Here is a 23315-nt window from a genome sequence, read left to right as displayed (position 1 = left end):
AGGAGGAGTACTTTTTCTCTTTTTGAAGAGTATTTATTGGACTTCCGGTTAAGATGGCGGCTTAGAGAAAGCTGAAGTTCAGATCTCCGGAAAACCCTTCCCGACCGATCTCAAACTAGAAGCTCCTAAGGCGCCGAAATTCAAAACGATCAACAGCACAGACCCTGGGAACCCTCCTCCTGGACCTGGACCCGGTTCAAAAGGTACGGCTCCCCTTAAAAGCCAGAACCCGTAGGAGCGCAGAGTCCAAGGCTCCCGGAAGCGGCAGCCGCGCCAGGCTCAGAGAGCAGGGTCTGAGGAACAACAACCCTCAGGGTCTTCTACCCAAGTCCCAGTCCGGGTGAAAGTTACTGCCTGGGGCCTCCGCTGCAAAGAGCTGGTCGGTCCGGGTGAAAGTTACTGCCTGGGGCCTCCACTGCAAAGAGCTGATCCGTCCGGGTGAAAGTTACTGCCTGGGGCCTCCGCTGCAGAGAGCTGGTCAAAACAACAGCAACCCTCAGGGCGGGCAAGACAGCCTCACGGGCTGGATCCTGCTATCCAAGTCTCAGTGAAAGTCTGTGCTCTCGGAGCTTGGGGAAGCGGCAGCCCATCCCCCCGCAGGCCGACGAAACAGCCTCACGGCCAGGGATTCTGAAGGCAACTTCCGGAAATCGAGCCAGGGGGAGAGTGTGGCCTCGTGGTCCGACCCTTCCATTCCAGTTCCAGTGAGGCATATTCAGTTTAACCCAGGGAACGCTCATAGAACCAACATCTGCCCAGGACTAAAGCCACTGATCACCAGACAAAGACAAGAAAAGCCAATCCTCCACGTTCAGAGATGACAAATTCCACAGAAGCACAGAAGCCCCAAAATACCAAGAAAAATAAGAAGAAAGGGGCGACTCTGGACACATTCTATGGAGCCAAAATACAAAATACAGAGCAGATAGAAGAAGATATACAAGAAAATTCTCCAAAATCTTCCAAAGGAAATAGAAACTCTCCACAAACCCATGAAGAATTTGAATCAGAAAGGACCAAAAAGATGGAAGCCCTCTGGGAGGAAAAGTGGGAAATGATGCAAAAGAAATTCACGCATCTACAAAACCAGTTTGACCAAACTGTAAAAGAAAACCAGGCTTTAAAGCAAGAACTAATAAAGCAAAGCCAAAACACCAAGAAATTAGAAGAGAACATAAAATATCTCACCGACAAGGTGATAGATCTGGAAAACAGGGGGAGAAGAGAAAATTTAAGAATAATTGGACTCCCAGAAAAGCCAGAAATAAACACCAAACTGGACATGGTGATACAAGATATAATCAAAGAAAATTGCCCAGAGATTCTAGAACAAGGGGGCAATACATCCACTGACAGAGCTCACAGAACACCTTCTACACTAAACCCCCAAAAGACAACTCCCAGGAATGTAATTGCCAAATTCCAAAGCTATCAAACAAAAGAAAAAATCCTACAGGAAGCCAGAAAAAGACAATTTAGATATAAAGGAATGCCAATCAGGATCACACAAGACCTTGCAAGTTCTACGCTGAATGATCGTAAGGCATGGAACATGATCTTCAGAAAGGCAAGAGAGCTGGGTCTCCAACCAAGAATCAGCTACCCAGCAAAACTGACTATATACTTCCAAGGGAGAGTATGGGCATTCAACAAAATAGAAGACTTCCAACTTTTTGCAAAGAAAAGACCAGAGCTCTGTGGAAAGTTTGATACCGAAAATCAAAGAGCAAGGAATACCTGAAAAGGTAAATATTAAGGAAAGGGGAAAAATGTTATCTTCTTTTACTCAAACTCTCTTCTATAAGGACTACATTTATATCAACCTATGTATACTAATATGTGGGGAAAATGTAATGTATAAATAGGGGGTAAAGAAAGACCAAATAGAATAATGGTTCTCACACAAAGATTCACAGGGGAAGGGGAGGGGAAGAAAACTCCTATAAGAAGGAGAGGAAGAGGGGGGGGGTTACTTAAACCTCAATCTCAGGGAAATCAACTCTGAGAGGGAAAAACATCCAGATCCATTGGGATCTTGAATTCTATCTTACCCAACAAGGGTAAGGAGAAGGGAAAACCAAGGGGGGGAGGGGGAGAGGGAGAACAAAAAGGGAGGGAAAGAGAGGGGGGAGGGGGAGGGAACAAAAAGGGAGGGACTAAAAAGGGAAACATCAAGGGAGGGGACAAGGGGGACTGATTCAAAGTAAATCACTGGACTAAAAGGTAGAGCCGAAGAAGAAAAGGTTAGAATTAGGGAAGGCAATCAAAATGCCAGGGAGTCCACAAATGACAATCATAACTTTGAACGTGAATGGGATGAACTCACCCATAAAACGTAGACGAATAGCTGAATGGATTAGAATCCAAAACCCTACCATATGTTGTCTTCAAGAAACACACATGAGGCGGGTTGACACCCACAAGGTCAGAATTAAAGGATGTAGTAAGACCTTCTGGGCCTCAACTGATAGAAAGAAGGCAGGAGTGGTAATCATGATATCTGATAAAGCCAATGCAAAAATAGACCTGATCAAAAGGGATAGGGAAGGTAATTATATTTTGTTAAAAGGGACTCTAGACAATGAGGAAATATCATTAATCAACATGTATGCACCAAATAATATAGCACCCAAATTTCTAATGGAGAAACTAGGAGAATTGAAGGAAGAAATAGACAATAAAACCATACTAGTGGGAGACTTAAACCAACCATTATCAAATTTAGATAAATCAAATCAAAAAATAAATAAGAAAGAGGTAAAAGAAGTGAATGAAATCTTAGAAAAATTAGAATTAATAGACATATGGAGAAAAATAAATAGGGATAAAAAGGAATACACCTTCTTCTCAGCACCACATGGCACATTCACAAAAATTGACCATACATTAGGTCACAGAAACATAGCACACAAATGCAAAAAAGCAGAAATAATGAATGCAGCCTTCTCAGATCACAAGGCAATAAAAATAATGATTAGTAATGGTACATGGAAAACCAAATCTAAAACCAATTGGAAATTAAACAATATGATACTCCAAAACCGTTTAGCTAAAGAAGAAATCATAGAAACAATTAATAATTTCATCAAGGAAAATGACAATGGCGAAACATCCTTTCAAACCTTTTGGGATGCAGCCAAAGCGGTAATCAGAGGCAAATTCATATCCCTGAAAGCTCATATTAACAAACAAGGGAGAGCAGAGATCAATCAATTGGAAATGCAATTGAAAAAACTCGAAAGCGATCAAATTAAAAACCCCCAGCAGAAAACCAAATTAGAAATCCTAAAAATTAAGGGAGAAATTAATAAAATCGAAAGTGATAGAACTATTGATTTAATAAATAAGACAAGAAGCTGGTACTTTGAAAAAACAAACAAAATAGACAAAGTACTGGTCAATCTAATTAAAAAAAGGAAGGAAGAAAAGCAAATTCACAGCATTAAAGATGAAAAGGGGGACAGCACCTCCAATGAGGAGGAAATTAAGGCAATCATTAGAAATTACTTTGCCCAATTATATGGCAATAAATACACCAATTTAGGAGAAATGGATGAATATATACAAAAATACAAACTGCCTAGACTAACAGAAGAGGAAATAGAATTCTTAAATAATCCCATATCAGAAATTGAAATCCATCAAGCCATCAAAGAACTTCCTAAGAAAAAATCCCCAGGGCCTGATGGATTCACCTGTGAATTCTATCAAACATTCAGAGAACAATTAACCCCGATACTATACAAACTATTTGACATAATAAGCAAAGAGGGAGTTCTACCAAACTCCTTTTACGACACAAACATGGTACTGATTCCAAAACCAGGCAGGTCAAAAACAGAGAAAGAAAACTATAGACCAATCTCCCTAATGAATATAGATGCAAAAATTTTAAATAGGATACTAGCAAAAAGACTCCAGCAAGTGATCAGAAGGATCATTCACCATGATCAAGTAGGATTCATACCAGGGATGCAGGGCTGGTTCAACATTAGGAAAACCATCCACATAATTGACCACATCAACAAGCAAACTAGCAAGAACCACATGATTATCTCAATAGATGCAGAAAAAGCCTTTGATAAAATACAACACCCATTCCTATTAAAAACACTAGAAAGCATAGGAATAGAAGGGTCATTCCTAAAAATAATAAACAGTATATATCTAAAACCAACAGCTAATATCATCTGCAATGGGGATAAACTAGATGCATTCCCAATAAGATCAGGAGTGAAACAAGGATGCCCATTATCACCTCTACTATTTGACATTGTACTAGAAACACTAGCAGTAGCAATTAGAGAAGATAAAGAAATTGAAGGCATCAGAATAGGCAAGGAGGAGACCAAGTTATCACTCTTTGCGGATGACATGATGGTCTACTTAAAGAATCCTAGAGATTCAACCAAAAAGCTAATTGAAATAATCAACAACTTTAGCAAAGTTGCAGGATACAAAATAAACCCACATAAATCATCAGCTTTTCTATATATCTCCAACACAGCTCAGCAGCAAGAACTAGAAAGAGAAATCCCATTCAAAATCACCTTAGACAAAATAAAATACCTAGGAATCTATCTCCCAAGACAAACACAGGAACTATATGAACACAACTACAAAACACTCGCCACACAACTAAAACTAGACTTGAACAATTGGAAAAACATTAACTGCTCATGGATAGGACGAGCCAATATAATAAAAATGACCATCCTACCCAAACTTATTTATCTATTTAGTGCCATACCCATTGAACTACCAAAATACTTCTTCACTGATTTAGAAAAAACCATAACAAAGTTCATTTGGAAGAACAAAAGATCAAGGATATCCAGGGAAATAATGAAAAAAAACACATATGATGGGGGCCTTGCAGTCCCAGACCTCAAACTATATTACAAAGCAGCAGTCATCAAAACAATTTGGTACTGGCTAAGAAACAGAAAGGAAGATCAGTGGAATAGACTGGGGGAAAACGACCTCAGCAAGACAGTATACGATAAACCCAAAGATCCCAGCTTTTGGGACAAAAATCCACTATTCGATAAAAACTGCTGGGAAAATTGGAAGACAGTGTGGGAGAGACTAGGAATAGATCAACACCTCACACCCTACACCAAGATAAATTCAAAATGGGTGAGTGACTTAAACATAAAGAAGGAAACCATAAGTAAATTGGGTAAACACAGAATAGTATACATGTCAGACCTTTGGGAGGGGAAAGGCTTTAAAACCAAGCAAGATATAGAAAGAATCACAAAATGTAAAATAAATAATTTTGACTACATCAAACTAAAAAGCTTTTGTACAAACAAAACCAATATAACTAAAATCAGAAGGGAAACAACAAATTGGGAAAAAATCTTCATAGAAACCTCTGACAAAGGTTTAATTACTCATATTTATAATGAGCTAAATCAATTGTACAAAAAATCAAGCCATTCTCCAATTGATAAATGGGCAAGGGAAATGGATAGGCAGTTCTCAGATAAAGAAATCAAAACTATTAACAAGCACATGAAGAAGTGTTCCACATCTCTTATAATCAGAGAGATGCAAATCAAAACAACTCTGAGGTATCACCTCACACCTAGCAGATTGGCTAACATAACAGCAGAGGAAAGTAATGAATGCTGGAGGGGATGTGGCAAAGTAGGGACATTAATTCATTGCTGGTGGAGTTGTGAACTGATCCAACCATTCTGGAGGGCAATTTGGAACTATGCCCAAAGGGTGTTAAAAGAATATCTACCCTTTGACCCAGCCATAGCACTGCTGGGTCTGTATCCCAAAGAGATAATGGACACAAAGACTTGTACAAAAATATTCATAGCTGCGCTCTTTGTGGTGGCCCAAAACTGGAAAACGAGGGGATGCCCATCAATTGGGGAATGGCTGAACAAACTGTGGTATATGTTGGTGATGGAGTACTATTGTGCTAAAAGGAATAATAAAGTGGAGAAGTTCCATGGAGACTGGAACAACCTCCAGGAAGTGATGCAGAGCGAGAGGAGCAGAACCAGGAGAACACTGTACACAGAGACTAATACACTGTGGTATAATCGAACGTAATGGACTTCTCCATTAGTGGCGGTGTAATGTCCCTGAACAACTTGCAGGGACCCAGGAGAAAAAAAACACCATTCATAAGCAAAGGATAAACTATGGGAGTGGAAACACCGAGAAAAAGCAACTGCCTGAATACAGAGGTTGAGGGGACATGACAGAGGATAGACTTTAAATGAACACTCTAATGCAAATACTATCAACAAAGCAATGGGTTCAAATCAAGAAAACATCTAATGCCCAGTGGACTTACGCGTCGGCTATGGGGGGTGGGGGGGAGGAAAAGAAAATGATCTATGTCTTTAACGAATAATGCTTGGAAATGATCAAATAAAATATATTTAAAAAAAAAAAGAGAGAAAAGGATTAAAATCAGCACCGTCGTCTTTGAATATGTGAAAGCGAACAGACTGCTGCTTTGGCATAATCTGTCACATCTCAGAATCAATTTTAGGAACAAGGGCAGGAGAATTCTTTAACAGGAATGTTTTCTTACCAGTTACCGGGATTAACAAAAATCATCAGCCATTATTTTCTGCCTCATCTCCTCTCATTCATTCAAAACTAGAATCGTTCTACTTCACTATTTTTCTTTGTTACAAGAGAGGAGGGTTCGGTGCCTGTTGGTAATGTGCAATAAAAGGCAGTAACATGACTTACTAAATAAATAATTGAGGAATCCCTAACCCTGGATCTTATAGCTCTTATACAATCTGCATTCACTTTTTTGGTTGCCATGTTGCAATCCTAACTCCTAAGGAGCTTGCAGGCCACCAATAATATCTGGTCGTGATGGTGAATCAATGGCATACATGCCAAAGATGACACACAGAGGCCTCTGTGGGCATAAGCAGGCCCTGGTTTAGTCCCACCCCCAAATGCAGTGGGTGGAGCACTCTAGCCTCTCTCCAGGTGGAGACTCTGGCTTGGCCAGCCCAAAGCCTAGCCCCACCTCTGAATGTGGGAGAGGGGGTGGTGTGGTGCTGCACTGACCTGGTTGGCCAGTCTGCATGCAGGGGGCAGGGCATGCAGTTGGGGGTGGGGCATGTCCCACAATGCGGGGCAGGGCCAGGCATGCTGTCTCAGGGGATGGGGTGGGGCATGGCTAGGGGTCCTTAAGAAGTTCAAAAGGGTTCACCATCATTGCCCTAAGGTCCTTTCTTCAGATAAACTGCTTTGTAGTCACTCTTCCCTCATCTTGTACTGATGAAGTTAATATTACTAAACCAAATATAAGACTTTCCATTGGTTACTATCAAATTTCACATTATTAGCTTTAAACACTTTACTGGGACTACACTGATAGCATTCCACTGAGGGGCCAATCTAGTGATCCTATAGTAAAAAAAGAAAGAAAGAAAATGAGGTCACTTTGGCACATAAGCCATACCATCACTTTTTGGGATCACTGCTCTCTTTTCCAGAGGTCACAAACTATCTTTTTAATAGGCATTCTAGAATTTTGGAGTCAAAGTCACTAGCCTACAGTTTGTAGACTCTACTCTCACAGATGCCTTTCTCTGGCCCTGTGACACCTTTTCTGCTTTCCCCAAGTTCTCAATGATCATCAACAGTGATTTAGCCATCAGAGGTACCTGTTCTTTCAATACCTTAATGTGAAGTTCCTCTGGGCCTAGTGATTAGAATCCATTAACAACAGCTAAGTGTTCTCTCACAGTCTTACTAACGTTGGGAATCAACTCCTTCCAGTACAAAAGTCAATCTTCTTGGCAGAAAAAAGAGGCAGAATAAGGAGGAATACTAACTTCCTTTCCTGTACTGTCAGTTTTTAGTGTTTCATCTCCTCCAAGCAGCTGACCTTTGTCTTTGCTCTTTCTCAATATAAAAACTCAATATTTAGCTTTATTTTGTTATTGTTTGTTGTTTGCTTCTCTGAAACTAAGTTCCCCCAGCTTACCCTGAAGTACAGCAACCACTCACAGGTCCAATCCCATGACTGCTCCATTTTGCTCATCTGGGCTGGTTCACCCCTTTTTAAGTAATCTGGTAGCACGCCCCTCCCAGGGCTTCACCATATTGGTGCCAAACTTGGTGGGAACACCCAAACAGCTTTAGCCCAACTGCTACTGAGAACTCCCAAACTCAAGTGATACCAACTCTCCCCAGCAGCAGGGAATACAGGCTTGCACCACCTTCCCTGCCTCAATCTAACTTGAGGGGGGAAAAAAAACCCCAAACTACTTTTTGTTGTCCTTAGCTGTCCCTCGACTCATCCTGAGATTTGATACACTTGATATTCACCACAAGGACACCCTCCTCTCAGCAGACACTCTCACACATCCTTCCTGAACAAAAGTGGGGGCCACTGAGATCCTCAACTTTTATACCTTAGAAAACCAAGCACCAATTTAGATTCTGCCATTCTCAAAAATATTCCATCAGGTCCATAACCATGACCTTTTCCCAAAATCAGCATTCACTTTTCTTTGCTTCAGGTTAGATACCTGTCGAATGAGCTTCTTCTTCTTTGCCGAGTCAGGCATGTTGTGAACATGTTGCAACAACTCTCTAAGGGCTTCCTCTGTACGTTGTTGTGTCTCTTCCTGTTGAAAGCAAGTGTTCATCCGGGGCCTTTTATGAGATTTTGAAAGCTGAAAATCCTTACTATTACATGAGGTTGGCAGATCCAGGTCATCCTGAAGAAAATGTAAAAGAATAGGAGATGAAGGAATCCTACCAGCTCCTATTTTCAGGCTAAATCAAAAAGGGAAAGAAAACTATAAATATTCTACAGTTTACATCTACACTGAGAAATTACATCCTTCCTCCATTTTATCCAGGTGAAATAAGATCTAAAAACTATAGGTTTCACTAATAGTATCACTGCTCTACCCAAAAATTCTCAACTTCCTTCAGGATAGGCGGAGACAAGTACAAGGATATAGTAGAAAGCAGAAAGACCCTGGATAAAATGGACTTCAATTTTAACTAATTAGGAGCTAATACTAAATGTTTACCTAGTGGTTTTTAATGTTTATTGAATGTGATGGTGAAGCAATCCAAAAAATAAGAAAAATAAGCAAAGACCCACAAGAAAATAGTAGCAATGTCCATATAAAGATCCTTGGAAATTTTTAAAACTTTAACCAGTAACTTGAGTTCTAAGCATTACAAAAAATCTGTAATTTTTGCTAACAAATGGTGAGTTTTCTTTTCAGTTGGTATGGCTTTCAATTCTAGATCCATAGGCTATATACTTTACCTCATTCGGGGTAGCCCTTTGTCACAGGATTAAAAATAAGAATACAATATGTACATTTATATGACTTAACTGACCTCACCTATAAAAATCCTATTTCCAAAATGTCATTTCTAGACTATATCTTCTGTTCTTATTTTTTAAACATTTAAAATACTCAAGGGTGTAATGAAAACCATCAAAGGCCTTATGGACTAAGAATCTTTGCAATCATTCATATATTCAATCAAAAGAAAATTACGAGAGCCAAAGAGGACCCAGATAGATAGAGGCACCATTATTTCCACTCCATATATTATCATCACCATCTCCTTCCAAGTTGCTCCTTCACTCATCTAAAAGTGATGATTATTTTTGAATTGTGACACTAAAAAAATGCCCAAGAAAAGCAGTTTGAAACTTTACATTCTTCTACCTCATCCCTGTTTAAGACATAGTATAGCTTTCACTTTCCTTTGTCCATTATCTTTTATTAACATTAAAACTTAGCTTTCTTTAGTCTTGGTTTCCTGTGTTTCAGTGAGAACAACTGACTCTGCTTACCTTTGATGCATGAGTCCTAGAGCCCAAATAATGCAGCCTGGCACATTCTCGAACATAAACTGGAGCCTGAATAAGGCATAAAAAGAAATCAGAAACTAGTGGGGAATGAAGCTAAAATTAGGCATAGTAGAAACGAAACAAGAGTTTGCAGTTCTGGGGTTTAAATGCTTAGTTTTTTTCCTCTATACAACAAAGAGTTGGACTTTAGCAGTGGTGTTGAACTCAAATAGAAAGATATCCTTGAAGGTTCCATATGGACTTAGAAAACTACATATTAACATTATCCATGTTTTATTATATTTTATTTATTCTGTTAAACATTTCCCAATGATATTTTAATCTGGTTCAGGCTGTACTCTCCAGTTTTGTTTAATATCTCTGACCAATGGAAAATGAGGAAATGTCTATCAATTAGGGAATGGCTGGATAAATTGTGGTCTATGGTAGTGATGTTATTATACTATAAGAAATGATGAGTAGAACAATTTCAGAAAGAGCTGGAAAGACCTACATGAACTGATGCAGAGTGAAATAAGCAGAACCAGGAGAACATTGCACACAGCAACAGCAATACTATATGATGATCCACTGTGAAAGGCTTCACTTCTCTCAGCAATACAATGAACCAGAACAATTCTGAGGGATTTATGACAAGAATGCTATACATCTCCACAGAAAGAACTGTTGGAGGTGTAATGCAGATCAAAATGTACAATTTTTTACTTTAGTTTCTTTTTTAATTTGGGTCTTTTGGTTTTATATAGGTATTCTCTCATAACAATATGGAAGTATACCTTGTAGGATAATACTTATATAACCCAGATGAAATTGGTTACCATCCTTGGAAGGGGATTGGGAAGAGAAAGAGGAAGACAACTGGGATTTCATAAGGTGGCACAGTGCATGGAGATTTTTAATTCAGAAAATGTATGCTGAAAATTGTTATTATGTGTAATAAGGAAAATAAAATATCTAAAAATAAAATTTTTAAAGAAAGATATCTCTGACCTCATGATTTAAGATACCTTTTCCAACTCTAAAAATTCTATCATTCTCAAATAGAAGAAAAGTACACCCAAAAAAGCCTCAAGAGCAAAGGAAAAAGCAGGCAGGGGAGTCATGGGAGAGACAGATCTGGAAGTAATAAATAAAGGATGTATCTCTGGAGATGGCTAGCTCAGCTTAGGGAAAGGAATAAGGGATTTAGTGCCCAGAAAAAGGACAGCACCCAGGGGGGCACCAAGGAGCCCACAAGCATTCATGAAGCACTGGCCCTGGGGATACAGTGACAAAGGCAATCCCCACCCCCTCCCCTTGGGGAGCTGACATTCTTCCCAACAGTGGCCACACTGAGGAGGACGCCTGAAGACCAAAAGCAGGGCCAAGGAAACTGCCCAGTGTCCTCCCCAGATAAAAGGGAAGCTCCCGAGGAGCCTAATTCACAGAGCAGCCCTTTAAGGAGTGCCTGTTCACCGATGTGGACTAAAGGGAAACCTCGGCCCCACCAGGCTCTGAGCCCCCGCACACCTTATACAGTGAGTCCCTGTCCAGGATTAATGGCTGGGCTCCGGAGCTAGTCTCTGCACTGGGCTACAGTCGAGAACGGGGAGAAGCTCTGAGGACGAGAGGAGCCCGCAGCAAGGGGCAGACTTGGGGCCTGCTGCAGCTCCCCAAGCTACAGGCCTCCTGCCGGGGCCCCATGTCCATGACCTTGCCAAGATCCTGCGCTCTCCTTCTTCAGTCCTTTTGCCCAGAATTCTGCCTGGATGCCTTGATCTTCAGGGCTTTTAGTCAGGGTTACCAATTCCACTTGACTGCCTTACTGGCTTCTCTTCTCCCTGCCTATATAGACTAAAAGGTACCTCTGTTTTATCCTCAACTTGGCTAATCCTTATGAATGGAACCAAAAATCCACTAGAGTGGTGGCCCTGTGCATAAGGGGCTGGGTTCTGAATTGGGAAGACTCATCTTCATGAATTCAAATCCAGCCTCAGACATTTACTGGCTAGATGACTAGACACTGAACCCTGTTTGCCTCAGTTTGCTCATCTGTAAAATCAGCTGGAGAAGGAAATGGCAAACCATTCCAGCATCTTTGCCAAGAAAAGCCCAAATGAGATTCTGAAGAGATGGACACAACTGAAATGACTCAACAACCACCGCCGCCGCCACTGCCAGCTCCGCTCCTAACTGGCTCAACTCCCTCCCTCCTGGCCCTAATTTCACAGCTGCTTAAGCCCCTATATTTACCTTAAAAAGTTTCTGAGAGTGTTTGATCATAAAAGCCATCCCATTATTCAGCTTTGTGATGTTCTCCTGAAGGTCATTGGCAGTGACCTGTTCAAAGACAAAAATAAGTGCAAAGTAATAAACAGTCTGGATACAGGAAGAAGGAAAAAAAACCACATTTACCTACAAATGACCATTTTTCTCCAAAAATGTTATCTATAGGAGCTATTATGATATATTGAAAGAGTCCTTCCTCACAGAGAAAAAAAAATTTTGATCCAGAAGTTTTCCATAGGACACAAATTTATCAATGCAGAATCATGTAATTCTGACCACTAGAATTACTAAGAAATCCATGTGAAATTAATTCTCCAGTTTTTTATCCTGTCCAAGAAGCAAGCAAGGAAATAAGACTGTTAGAAGGAATATAATTTAAGACTCAAATAGGCAAAAAAGTGGGAATCTGTACTACCTATAGCACAGTCCACAGAGCACTAGGCCTGGAGTCAGGAAGACCTGAGTTCAAATCCAGCCACAGACCTTTATTAGCTGTGCAACCCTGGACAAATCACTTAACTTCTCTTTGCCTCAGTTTCCTCATATACCTTGTGTTGTTGTGAGGATCAAATAAGATAAGTGTAAAGTGCTTAGCACAATACCTGACACATAGTAAGTACTATATAAATGTTTGTTTTATTATCTTCAGAGAAGCTGAATTTTATCTAAATATAAAATTGAGCCATTCCTTGAGCAAAGTAACATTTTTGTTTCCTACAAATACAACCAACTCATTTTTTCCCCTTTTTTCCTTTCTTCCTTTTTTCCATGATCAGTTCTTCTGCCCAAGATCGTACAGCTGTTTTGTCTCCTGGCCCTTTCCCTTTAACAAAGATCTTCTCTCTTCTTGGTCTGGCCCATGTATTCTTTGCTTCCCTGAATCTTGGTGAAGTGCCCCCAAAAGTCTTTCAGGAGGTTTGGAGACCTGGGGATGTTGTATCTACTCTTCCCCAATATACACTTCTCTTACCCTTGAACCATATTAGCTTTCAAAAACCATGTTAGGGGGACAGCTGGTTAGCTCAAAGGACTGAGAGCCAGGCCTAGAGATGGGAGGTCCCAGGTTCAAATCTGGCCTCAGAAACTTCCCAGTTGTGTGACCCTGGGCAAGTCACTTAACCCCCATTGCCTCGCCCTTACCACTCTTCTGCCTTGGAACCAATACACAATATTGATTCCAAGACGGAAGGTAAGGGGTTAAAAAAAAAAACAACCACATTAGGCACAATATTCCACATCAACTACCTGAAAAATTTCCACTCTAATAATCAGAAAAACATAAAACTTTTGAAGTAAAATTTGTGATAAAGTTTTTTTTTCCTATGTGTTTTTTTTAATATATTTTATTTGATCATTTCCAAGCATTATTCGTTAAAGATCATTTTCTTTTCCTCCCCCCCACCCCCCATAGCCGACGCGTAGATCCACTGGGCATTACATGTTTTCTTGATTTGAACCCATTGCTTTGTTGATAGTATTTGCATTAGAGTGTTCATTTAAAGTCTCTCCTCTGTCATGTCCCCTCAACCTCTGTATTCAGGCAGTTGCTTTTCCTCGGTGTTTCCACTCCCATAGTTTATCCTTTGCTTATGAATGGTGTTTTTTTCTCCTGGATCCCTGCAAGTTGTTCAGGGACATTACACCGCCACTAATGGAGAAGTCCATTACGTTCGATTATACCACAGTGTATTAGTCTCTGTGTACAATGTTCTCCTGGTTCTGCTCCTCTCGCTCTGCATTGTGATAAAGTTTTTAAAAAAAAACATAAAATTCAATGCTGTAAGAGCTGTGGAGAAACAAACCATAACACTGCCAGCAGAGGTGTGAAGGAATGCGATCTTTTTGGAAAACAATATGACAGTGAATAATAAAAGTGACAAAATTGTTCACACCCTCTGACTAAATGATCTTGCTACTAGGATGTCATGATGATCTTACTGGGGAGGGGGAAAATACTTCTCTGTATAGAATTACTTCAAGCAGCATTTTTTTTAAATCGTAAAAAAGCAGAAATAATTCTTATGTCCAAAAATTGGGAAATAGCCAACCAAAATATGGTATATGAATGAAATGGAATTCCAATAGCACCATAAGAAATAACAAAGATGAATACAAAAAAGGGAAGAAATACAGGACAGAATGATGCAAGCTGAAGAAATTAGAATCACATTATTGTAAATAAGCATTTATTATTATAGCAATATGGTGACTTCAACAACAACAAAATCCAGGGAAAAATACATAGAAAAAAAATCAAGAGCTAGAAACATAAAAACTTATGTTTACTATTAGTAGCCACCTCCAGAGAAAGAACTGTTGAAGTCAGATGCAATGAAAGCATACTAACTTTCACATTAGTTTATTTACAAATTTATTTGGGGGTTTTAGTTTTATATGAGTATTCCTTTACAACAATGACCAATATGGAATTATGTTTTGCATGATAATACATGCATAATCTAGATCAAATTGCTTACTATCTCCAAGAAGGGGAGAGAAGGAAAAGAGGGAGACAATATAGATTTTATAATTTTGGAAAATGCATGTTGAAAATTGTTATTTCCTATAGTTGGGAAAATAAAATTTATTTGAATTTGAATAAAAATTTAAAATTTTAAACTATTTAAAAAATCTGAAATTGACCATGTAAACTCTCTGCTTTGCCCCAAAATTCTCATTTCCTATAGTCTCTTAAAAATTCCTCTAATGTCTCCAATAATTAACACCTTTTTAAGACAGGCAAAACTAGTGCCATAATTCGTATTTCACATATGAGGAAGTATCAAGTTCCAGAGAAGGAATATTAAGTGTCTTGAGCAACTTTAGTCATGTAACTAATGACAGAGCTAAGAGCTAAAGGTCAGGTAGATCCCTAGAGGCCTAATGCCCTTTCCACTATATAATAACACTATTGTATGAGCAGACAGAAATATAGCAATATCACATCACAGTGAGAGAACCAACAAAAATTGATTTTGACTGTGTAACTCTGAGAAGATACAAGGCGATCCCAACCAAAGGACAAGGTGCAAAGAGAATTCATGAGGTCCCGATTAAACAGGCCTCCGGATCAGGCCACCTCGACACTTACATTTTTTGGCCACAGGATGTGAGGGGCAAACATCAGGGCAAGGTTGTGGGCAGACATCTTATTCTTGTCTTGTTTCTTTGCTGTCTGGTATAGAAGGTCCAACAGTAGCTTCAGCAAACTACGATTGGGAGGTGGAAGAATCAGGAAGAGCAACTGCAGGGCTTCAATTTGGCGTTCTTTATCTGGGATGCTGGTCTTGTTTCCTTTGTCATCAAACTGCATGAGATCTTGGAGGTCAAAGGATAGGGATTAGAGGAAAGAGAAAATACAGACAAGAGTCTATTTCTGGCCCCCCAAAGAACAGATACACAACCAGCAAAACTCAAAGTGTGCAGTGAAATGAACAAGGTGTAGAAATAAATGAACAAAATCACCATTTCATCTTGTTCATAAAACATGAAAAAGATCTGTATGGGGGCAGCTAGGTGGTTCAGTAGATGAAATCTAGACTTAGAGACAGGAGGTCCTGGGTTCAAATCTAGCCTCAGACACTTCCTAGCTGTGTGACCCTGGGCCTTGGAACCAATATACAGTATTGAGTCTAAGACAGAAGGTAAGAGTTTTAAAAAAAATCTGCATGCCCCTTTACTGATTTGGGTATCTACATGTTCCTTTAATGACTAACCTCTTATTTCATAAAAGGAAGACATTTTAAAACAAAGAGTGTTGCTTTGCTTTGGAAATACTTTACAAATTAACATTATTTCTTTTCATAATGCCTTTCCTCTATTATTATACTGGAATAAAAATAAAAACCAAAAAAAAATCTATTTCCAGGTAAGAAAAATGCTATATCCATCTTCCTATCTGTTCCTCTGATCTGCTATCACTGGAAATGGCTATATAGTGTGAATATATTCCCTGGGAGATAAATGAGCCCAATGAAAGTGGGGAAAAAACAAAAACAAAACAGGTGGCTCCCACTCTTCTTTTACAATTTTCTGGTTCTTCATTCTCTTCTACTAATTAGTTTTAGATCCAGCCTCCCCCAGTCAGGAAGGCTGAGTCAGTTAGTTTATAAAAATGACAATAGAAGGTCAAAAACGATTCAAAGAAAATGTCATTTTTGTACTCTTTCCTCCATAGTGTGAATGGTTGCAAACATTTGATCATCCCACAAACGTGAAAAGCGGTGTCCAATATCTATTAGATCACTGGAAATGCTACTTTGGTTTAAAATACACACGTTCCAAAGGCATTTCCTGAGTTTAAAGAAACTCATTTTTTTATGTCCTCTGTTCTTTGACTCACCTGCAATTTTCAGGTGTGCATGGAAATGCCGGTGGGTCAGCAGGGGCTCTGGTAACTCCCCCAGAAACATCTTCAGCAGAGTGGCCACATCATTGGAATGAAACTCCCCAGATTCCAAGTCAATGTCAGTTCCGTTGTTAAGAGCATCCCTTAGGATTTGCTGTCGGACACTGTTCCCCGGAATGCGAAACAAACCTTCTACTCGCAAATCTTCTCGATATGAAAGAAACCGGTGGAAGAACAAAAAAGGCCAGGAAAAAAAAAGAGAAAGAATCATTTCCATAGTTCTCAGGCTTTTCTCTGGTCTTTGAAGAGGTAATGCTATTGTTGCAATAATAATAATGAAATCCACGTATGTATGTCCCTAGTCAGCATCACCCTAACCTCCTGGGACACTGCTAGACAGGTCTTCTACTTGCAGCTCGAAGGGTAGTTCTAGACCAGTGTTGGCGAGCCTATGGGTGCCAGACAGCAATGCAGAGTGCTCTCCTTGGGCATGCACCAGCCTTCCCCAACACCCCACCCCAAAGAATTTGTTACAAGAAAGGCAGAAGGACTTGGGTGGAGCTGCTCCCCTCCCCCTCTCCACAATGCCTGATGACATGTTTTCCCATACCCTGCCCCTCTGCCTAGCAGCCAATGGGAGCGCACAGGGGGTAAGGTGGGCAGTTGTCTAGCCCTTACCACTCTTCTGCCTTGGAACCCATACTTGGTATTAATTCTAAGACAGAAGGTAAGGGTTTAAAAAAATTAATTAATTTAATTTAATAAAATGTCATCATGTAAGTACTCACATATTCTCACCTCTATTTCAGTTCGGTTCAACAATATATATTGAAAATCTCCTCTTTGTCTGCACTGAGCTAGGATTCATATTTCAAAAAGTATTTACACCCATTTCTTTCCACTGAGTGTGCACAGGACCAAGGTACAAGGAAGATGATTTAAAAATGTTTGACTGAAATAAAAACTTGGAAAAATATTAAAACTATGCCACCCAAACAAACAGAAATGAACTCTCTGATTTATGTTAATCACAGAATGTTAGAGGTGGGAGGAACCTGAGACTATCTGGTGTAACTGCCTCATTTTATACTTGAGGAAACGGAGGCTCACAGAGGCAGTGACTTCTCCCGTAGCCAGCAAAGCCAAAGCTGAAATACAGATCTCTTTGATAGCTAGTCCAGCACTTTTTCTGAGCTTCTGAGAATGAATCTGTCTAATTGTTTTAAAGGAATTATGCAGAATTAGATGACATACACTCCACATACAGTATAATGTTCCATTTGGTGTGATTTTTATGATGAATAGAGACAATTTTTTTCAGCAAGTATCTCTTTCTGAAGGTAATGGAAAATGTAATCTGACATGTGATGTACGTTTTTTCACACATTTTTTTCTTTTTTCAACCCTTACCTTCCATCTTAGAAACAATACTAGGTATTGATTCCAAGACAGAAAAATGTTAAGGACTAGGCAATGAGGGTTAGGTGACTTGCCCAGGGTCACACCACCAGGAAGTGTCCAAGGCTAGTTCTGTACCCATCTCTGGGCCTGGCTCTCAATCCACTGAGCCCCCCAGGAGCCCCCTCACCTACAACTTTTCAAGAATGCATCTAAGGCACAAAACAGAATCAAACTACATATGAATGGTATTAAATCCACAAACACATCTTAGAACTGGGAACCCAAGTGATGTATGAGAAACTACTTGCTTGTCACGGGGTAGCTCCCATTGTAGAAATGAAAAGGACAGTTCGGTTGGAGACTTACTTTTGTGTAGATACTCAATCAGCTGGTATATCTGAGCAATGCCTTCTTCTGTCAGCGGTGACCCAAAGACCACTCCTTTTTCTGGAAAACCATAAAGCAAGGCCGTGAGCACGTTTGCACATCCAGCACAGCGCCGTCTTACCGCAGGCCTTAGCGCACCCTCCATACACAGACCCTAGCTATACGATTTACTGGGCTATAAAATGGTTTCAGAGTCAATAAAGCTCCCTGCAAAGTGACCACCCTGAGAGACCATCCCACGGAGCCCTTCGGTTAGTGTCAGGCCCCAGGCTTCTGGAGGGTGGCAGGGCCTTCTGCTTCCTTGGGAGGGAAGCCCGGTGCCATGTCCTCCCCACGGAGGCCCTCAAGGACGGCAGCACGTCAGAGCAGTGAGCGCGGGCTCCAGGGGGCTCTGGCCGGAAAGCCTCGGCCATCGCCCTGATGGCCAACGTTAGTAATTTACTACATTTACCCGGAGTCAGACACGTTCTCATTAATACGTCGGCAAAAACAGTCCAAGGGACCCCTGGCGGCTGACGAGGACTCGGGACAGCCGTCTGTCCTCCTCAGCCTGTCCACGTCCTCTCTGGGAATGTTTTCAAAGTAAACATAACTGGATTTCAGGATCCACACGGCCGTACGGGCTCACCACCCCGCTCGGCTCCTCCGCCACGCAGAGGTCATCTACCGGCCTCCCTCACTTTGCAGCGGCCAAGCGGAGCTCCCGAGACCCTCAGCCAGCTTTGCGGCAGGGAGCGCGGCACTACCAGGCCGTGAATCCGGGTCTGCAGGCCATCCCAGCCTCCTCGGGGCAGGCCCCGATGACCTCGCGCTGGGGCTCTGGCCTCCCTGCCTCCCCGCCACCCTCCCTTCAAACTGATCCTCCTAACTTCAGCCCAGGGCTCTTGCACACAGCCTCCAATCCCACCCGCTCCAGGATCGAACATAACATCTTCGGCTGACAGTAAAAGGCAATCCCGGGAGCTGCTGGTGGTTCAGAGCCGGGCCTGACGACAGGAGGCCCCATGTTCAAATCTGTGTGTGGCCCTGGGCAGGCCACTTACCCCCTCCTGCCTAGCCCTTACCGCTCTGGTAGGCATCCTAAGACGGAAGGCAAGACTAAAAAATACATAAATAAAGCACTAGTCATCAAAATGGCTTGGTAAGAGTTAAATAATGAAGAAGTTAATCGCTAGAACAGACTAAAGGCAGCACATAAGAAGCAGAAGAACCCAGCAGACTAATGCTCGAAAACCTCGTTACTAGCCTAAGTGGTTCAGCCGTTTTTTTCAGTTCTGTCCGACTCTTCCTGACCCCATCGGGTGTTCCTGGCCTGGTTTTCCATTTCCTTCTCCAGCTCATTTTACAGATGAGGAAACTCGAGGGAACAGGGTGAAGTGACTTGCCCAGAGTCACACGGATAATAAGTGTTTTCCTCACTCTGGGTCTAGCTACCAGTTGCCCTAGTTAAATGAGTTTAGTTCTCCCTATTAAAAACCTGAGGGAGCAGGAGCAGCCGGGTGGCTCAGTGGATTGAGAGCCAGGCCTAGAGATGGGAGGTCCTAGGTTCAAATCTGGCCTCAGACACTTCCCAGCTGTGTGACCCTGGGCAAGTCACTTGACCCCCATTGCCTAGCCCTTACCACTCTTCTGCCTTGGAGCCAATACACAGTATTGACTCCAAGACAGAAGGTAAGGGTTTAAAAAATAAAAACATGGGGGAAAAGTGTAGCCTGGAAGAAACTAGGAATAGAACATCCCAATAAATTAGTATGAATTTCAAATGGATACATGACTTGAGCATAAAATGTAGCCCCATAAAAAAATTAGAAAATCCAGGAAGTTATTTTTTTGATCTACGGACAGATGATGAGTTCGTGGTGAAACAAGGAATAGAGGGGATTGTAAAAAATAAAATGGAACATTTTGTTTGTATAAAACTTAATAGCTTTTTGTTCAAACAATAACAATGCAGTTAAAATAAGATAGGAAAGAGGTAACTGGAAAAATATTTGTATCATTTATCTGATAACACTCTTTTTTATTTAATATTTTATTTTTCCCAATTACATGTAATAGCAATCTTTTACATGTTTGTTTGTTTTTTTTACTGAAAGGTTTTTAAAGCCTTTCCTATCCTGACAGATTCTTCCAACCTTTCCAGTCTTAGACCTTCTCTTCTCTATATATACCCAATGATATAATGGCATTGGCCTCCTGGCTATCCCTCAACCACACTATTTCATCTCTTGACCATGGGAATGTTCCCTGGCTCTCCCCAACGCCTGGGATATTCTCCCTCCTCATCTCCACCTCTTGGCTTTCCAGGCTTTTTTCAAAACTCAATACCTACCTTCTGCCAAGAGTCCTCCCCAGGACTTCTTAATCTTCCCTCTGAGCCTAACTAAAACTTATCTTCTAAGTGTTTTGCCTAATTTTCTACTTCACCATACCTGGAAGACTCTAAAATAGTTTTTTTTTTCCTTTTAAGGCTTTAGGTATATTTATTTCCACTTAATATTCTACTGACTTGTACTATATTTATAATTTTATCACTATATTATAATTTTAGAGGAGTCCGGACCTGGGGTTTCAGCAGTATCAAGAATTCCCAGAGACACAAGGCAGTTAGGTGCAGTTAGGATTGAGAGCCAGGCCAGAGGCAGGAGGGCTTGGGTTCAAATCCGGCCTCCGACACGTCCTAGCTGTGTGACCCTGAGCAGGTCTATCCCTTACCGCTCTTTTGCCTTAGAACCAAAACACAGTATTGATTCTAAAGTGGAAGGCCAGGGTTTTTAAAAAAAGGAAAGAACAAACTTCCAGGAGGGAAACGCTCTCTACCAATGCTGACCAGCAACTATTCCGCAACTTCCATAGTGTCTTAGCGAGTTTCCTGGGGCACACGGAGCGAGAAGTTAGGGACAGAATGGGTCGGGGCTGGCCCTGAATTCAAGACTTCCTCACTCCCAAACTGGCCCTCCTCCCATTATGATCTTATTCTTTATGGTAATGAAAAGACTATGGGAAAAGGCCTGCATGGAATCATGCTCCACTGGCCTCGTACGCGTCTTCCACATAGACCCACGAGAGAATGTCACAGAGGAATGCGGGGGAAACACTCCCCACCTTTGCGCTTGAGAGACATGAGGGATCGGAAGAAGCCTGACGCTGTGCCGGTCCCGCTGGGGAACTTCAGGTCCACCTCCCCCATGAGCTGGGCCAGCTCCGTCCCCGGCAGGTCGATGAGTCGCGTGATGTTGCTGACCACTAGCTCGGTGAAAACCTCGGGCTTCTCATGGCGGAGTTTCTCCACAAAGAAGTCGGGGTTAAAGATGATGGGCTGACCTCGGAGAGAAGCATCGTTGCAGATGACAAAATTACAGATGGCGTCGCTGAAAAAAGAAAAAGGCATTTTCTGTTTCAGTTTTGGGATGTGCTTTACAGGCCTGCACAGGCAATAAAAACGAAAGGACAAGGACAGCCCCACGCTTGTCCAGGCTCTCATCAGCCTAATTCACAGCCCCCGGGAGCCCAGCAATCCCAGGAAAATCGACTCCCTCCTGGCCTCCTAGCGCTCACGCAGGGTCCCGTGTCTCTGGGCAAAGGGAAGGAACTCTCAGAGAAAGAGAAGAGAGGGAAGATGGCGAGGAGGGCCTCTGGACGATCAGAAGGAGGGAAGCACCGTCCCGCATGCATACTTCTAGGGTGGCAGCATCTTCAGCGTTTAGGGTCCGATGGCCAAGGGAGAAACGTTTGGTGTGCAAGATAAAAGACTAAAGGGGCTTGTGACCACCTTCAAGCACCCGAAGGGCCGTCCCATGTAAGCGGGACCACATCTATTCCATTAGCCCCAGCAGCAACACTCGCAGCCCTGAGCATAAGTCACAGAGGCAAATCCCAAAGCCATTAGAATGTGGAATGGTCTCTGTCAAGAAATGGAGGGAGGTTGGAAGATTGTTCATCAAGGCTGTTCTGACAAGAAGGACGGGAACAAGCATTGTGCCAGATACTGCCAAGTGTATCACACTTATTATCTCATTTGATCTTCACGATTCTTCCAGGTAGGCACTATTACTTTCCCCCTTTTTTTACAGATGAAGAAACTGAGGCAGGGGCAGAGTGACTTGTCCGGGGTCATACAGCTATTAAGTATCTGAGGCTGGATTTAAAGCCAGGTCCTCTTAACTCTAGGCCCCACCACCAAAGGCAGTAGGGAAAGTATTATCTTTTAAGTGCATATTTTGGAATCCCTTCCAACTCTTAAATTCTGATTCTTCTCATCTCCAAATCAAGCAAACAACACACAAAGATACGGTACAATTACAGAAAAAGTACTAAAACAGCACTTGTTTTGACCAAATTTGTTCATTTTTAAAACTCCAAACCTAATCTTTATTACTGCCTTACTTATGGTTAGAAGAAGGGAGGAGAGGACACAATGATCCTGCCTACTGCTCAGATAATAGTGGACTAGCAGCCTGAAGGCAGATCCTAAGCCTTAGTTTCAGGCAGACCAATGTCTAATTGGACTAGGAGTCCCTGATGACAAGGATGGGCAGAACAGAGGCCTAAGAGAAGCAGGTCAGGAGTCTAGAGTCAGAACGGAGCAGGGAGGCAGCTCTTGCCTAGGAAGGGTCCTGGAACAGTTAAGAAGGCCCTTTACGTAGTCCTGCTTTAAGGGTTCGGCTCCACTTCATGTAGGATTAAAAAGTTGGCACTTTTCTCAAATGTGCCTTCTTAGTTCTTAAAGAGTTAGGGAAATTCACAAGATGGTTCAGGGAATGCCTCTTCGTCACTCAATGGAATGTCACATACAGACTGCAAATCCTTTACTGGTTAAGTTCTTCCAAATTAGTATCTCATACAGCCTACCTCTATGACTCCCCAATACTAGTCATTCAGATCAAAACCTTAGGTGCAAGGAGCATGCCCCTACTCTCTCTTTCAGTAGGTAGTTTGTACTAGAATGCCCTTAACAGCTACTAAGACCAGTGACCATGCCCAGAAGACTGCTCTGGGGCCAAGAGTCAAATCCATCCCACCACCTATTTTTATATGGCCTGAGAGCTAATACAGATTTTT

General features: G+C 41.6%; 1 protein-coding gene across 4 annotated transcripts in view; it reads right to left on the bottom strand.

The window, feature by feature from the left end:
- ARHGAP19 (Rho GTPase activating protein 19) overlaps nucleotides 1–23315 on the bottom strand; it is a 70620-nt gene that overhangs the window by 14112 nt on the left and 33193 nt on the right. For all 4 annotated transcript variants that reach the window (XM_007478695.3, XM_007478696.3, XM_056801656.1 and 1 more), the window contains exons 2-8: nucleotides 21360–21625; nucleotides 18234–18314; nucleotides 16461–16670; nucleotides 15210–15436; nucleotides 12083–12169; nucleotides 9833–9898; nucleotides 8535–8726 (exon numbers count right to left, since the gene is read on the bottom strand). In XM_007478695.3, the coding sequence (XP_007478757.2) occupies nucleotides 8535–8726; nucleotides 9833–9898; nucleotides 12083–12169; nucleotides 15210–15436; nucleotides 16461–16670; nucleotides 18234–18314; nucleotides 21360–21625 (1129 nt within the window). The remainder of the gene's footprint in view (nucleotides 1–8534; nucleotides 8727–9832; nucleotides 9899–12082; nucleotides 12170–15209; nucleotides 15437–16460; nucleotides 16671–18233; nucleotides 18315–21359; nucleotides 21626–23315) is intronic.

This window comes from Monodelphis domestica, chromosome 1, assembly GCF_027887165.1.
Source record: "Monodelphis domestica isolate mMonDom1 chromosome 1, mMonDom1.pri, whole genome shotgun sequence".
In the NCBI taxonomy this organism is placed as follows: domain Eukaryota; kingdom Metazoa; phylum Chordata; class Mammalia; order Didelphimorphia; family Didelphidae; genus Monodelphis; species Monodelphis domestica.
This window is presented reverse-complemented; position numbering and strand designations above follow the sequence as displayed.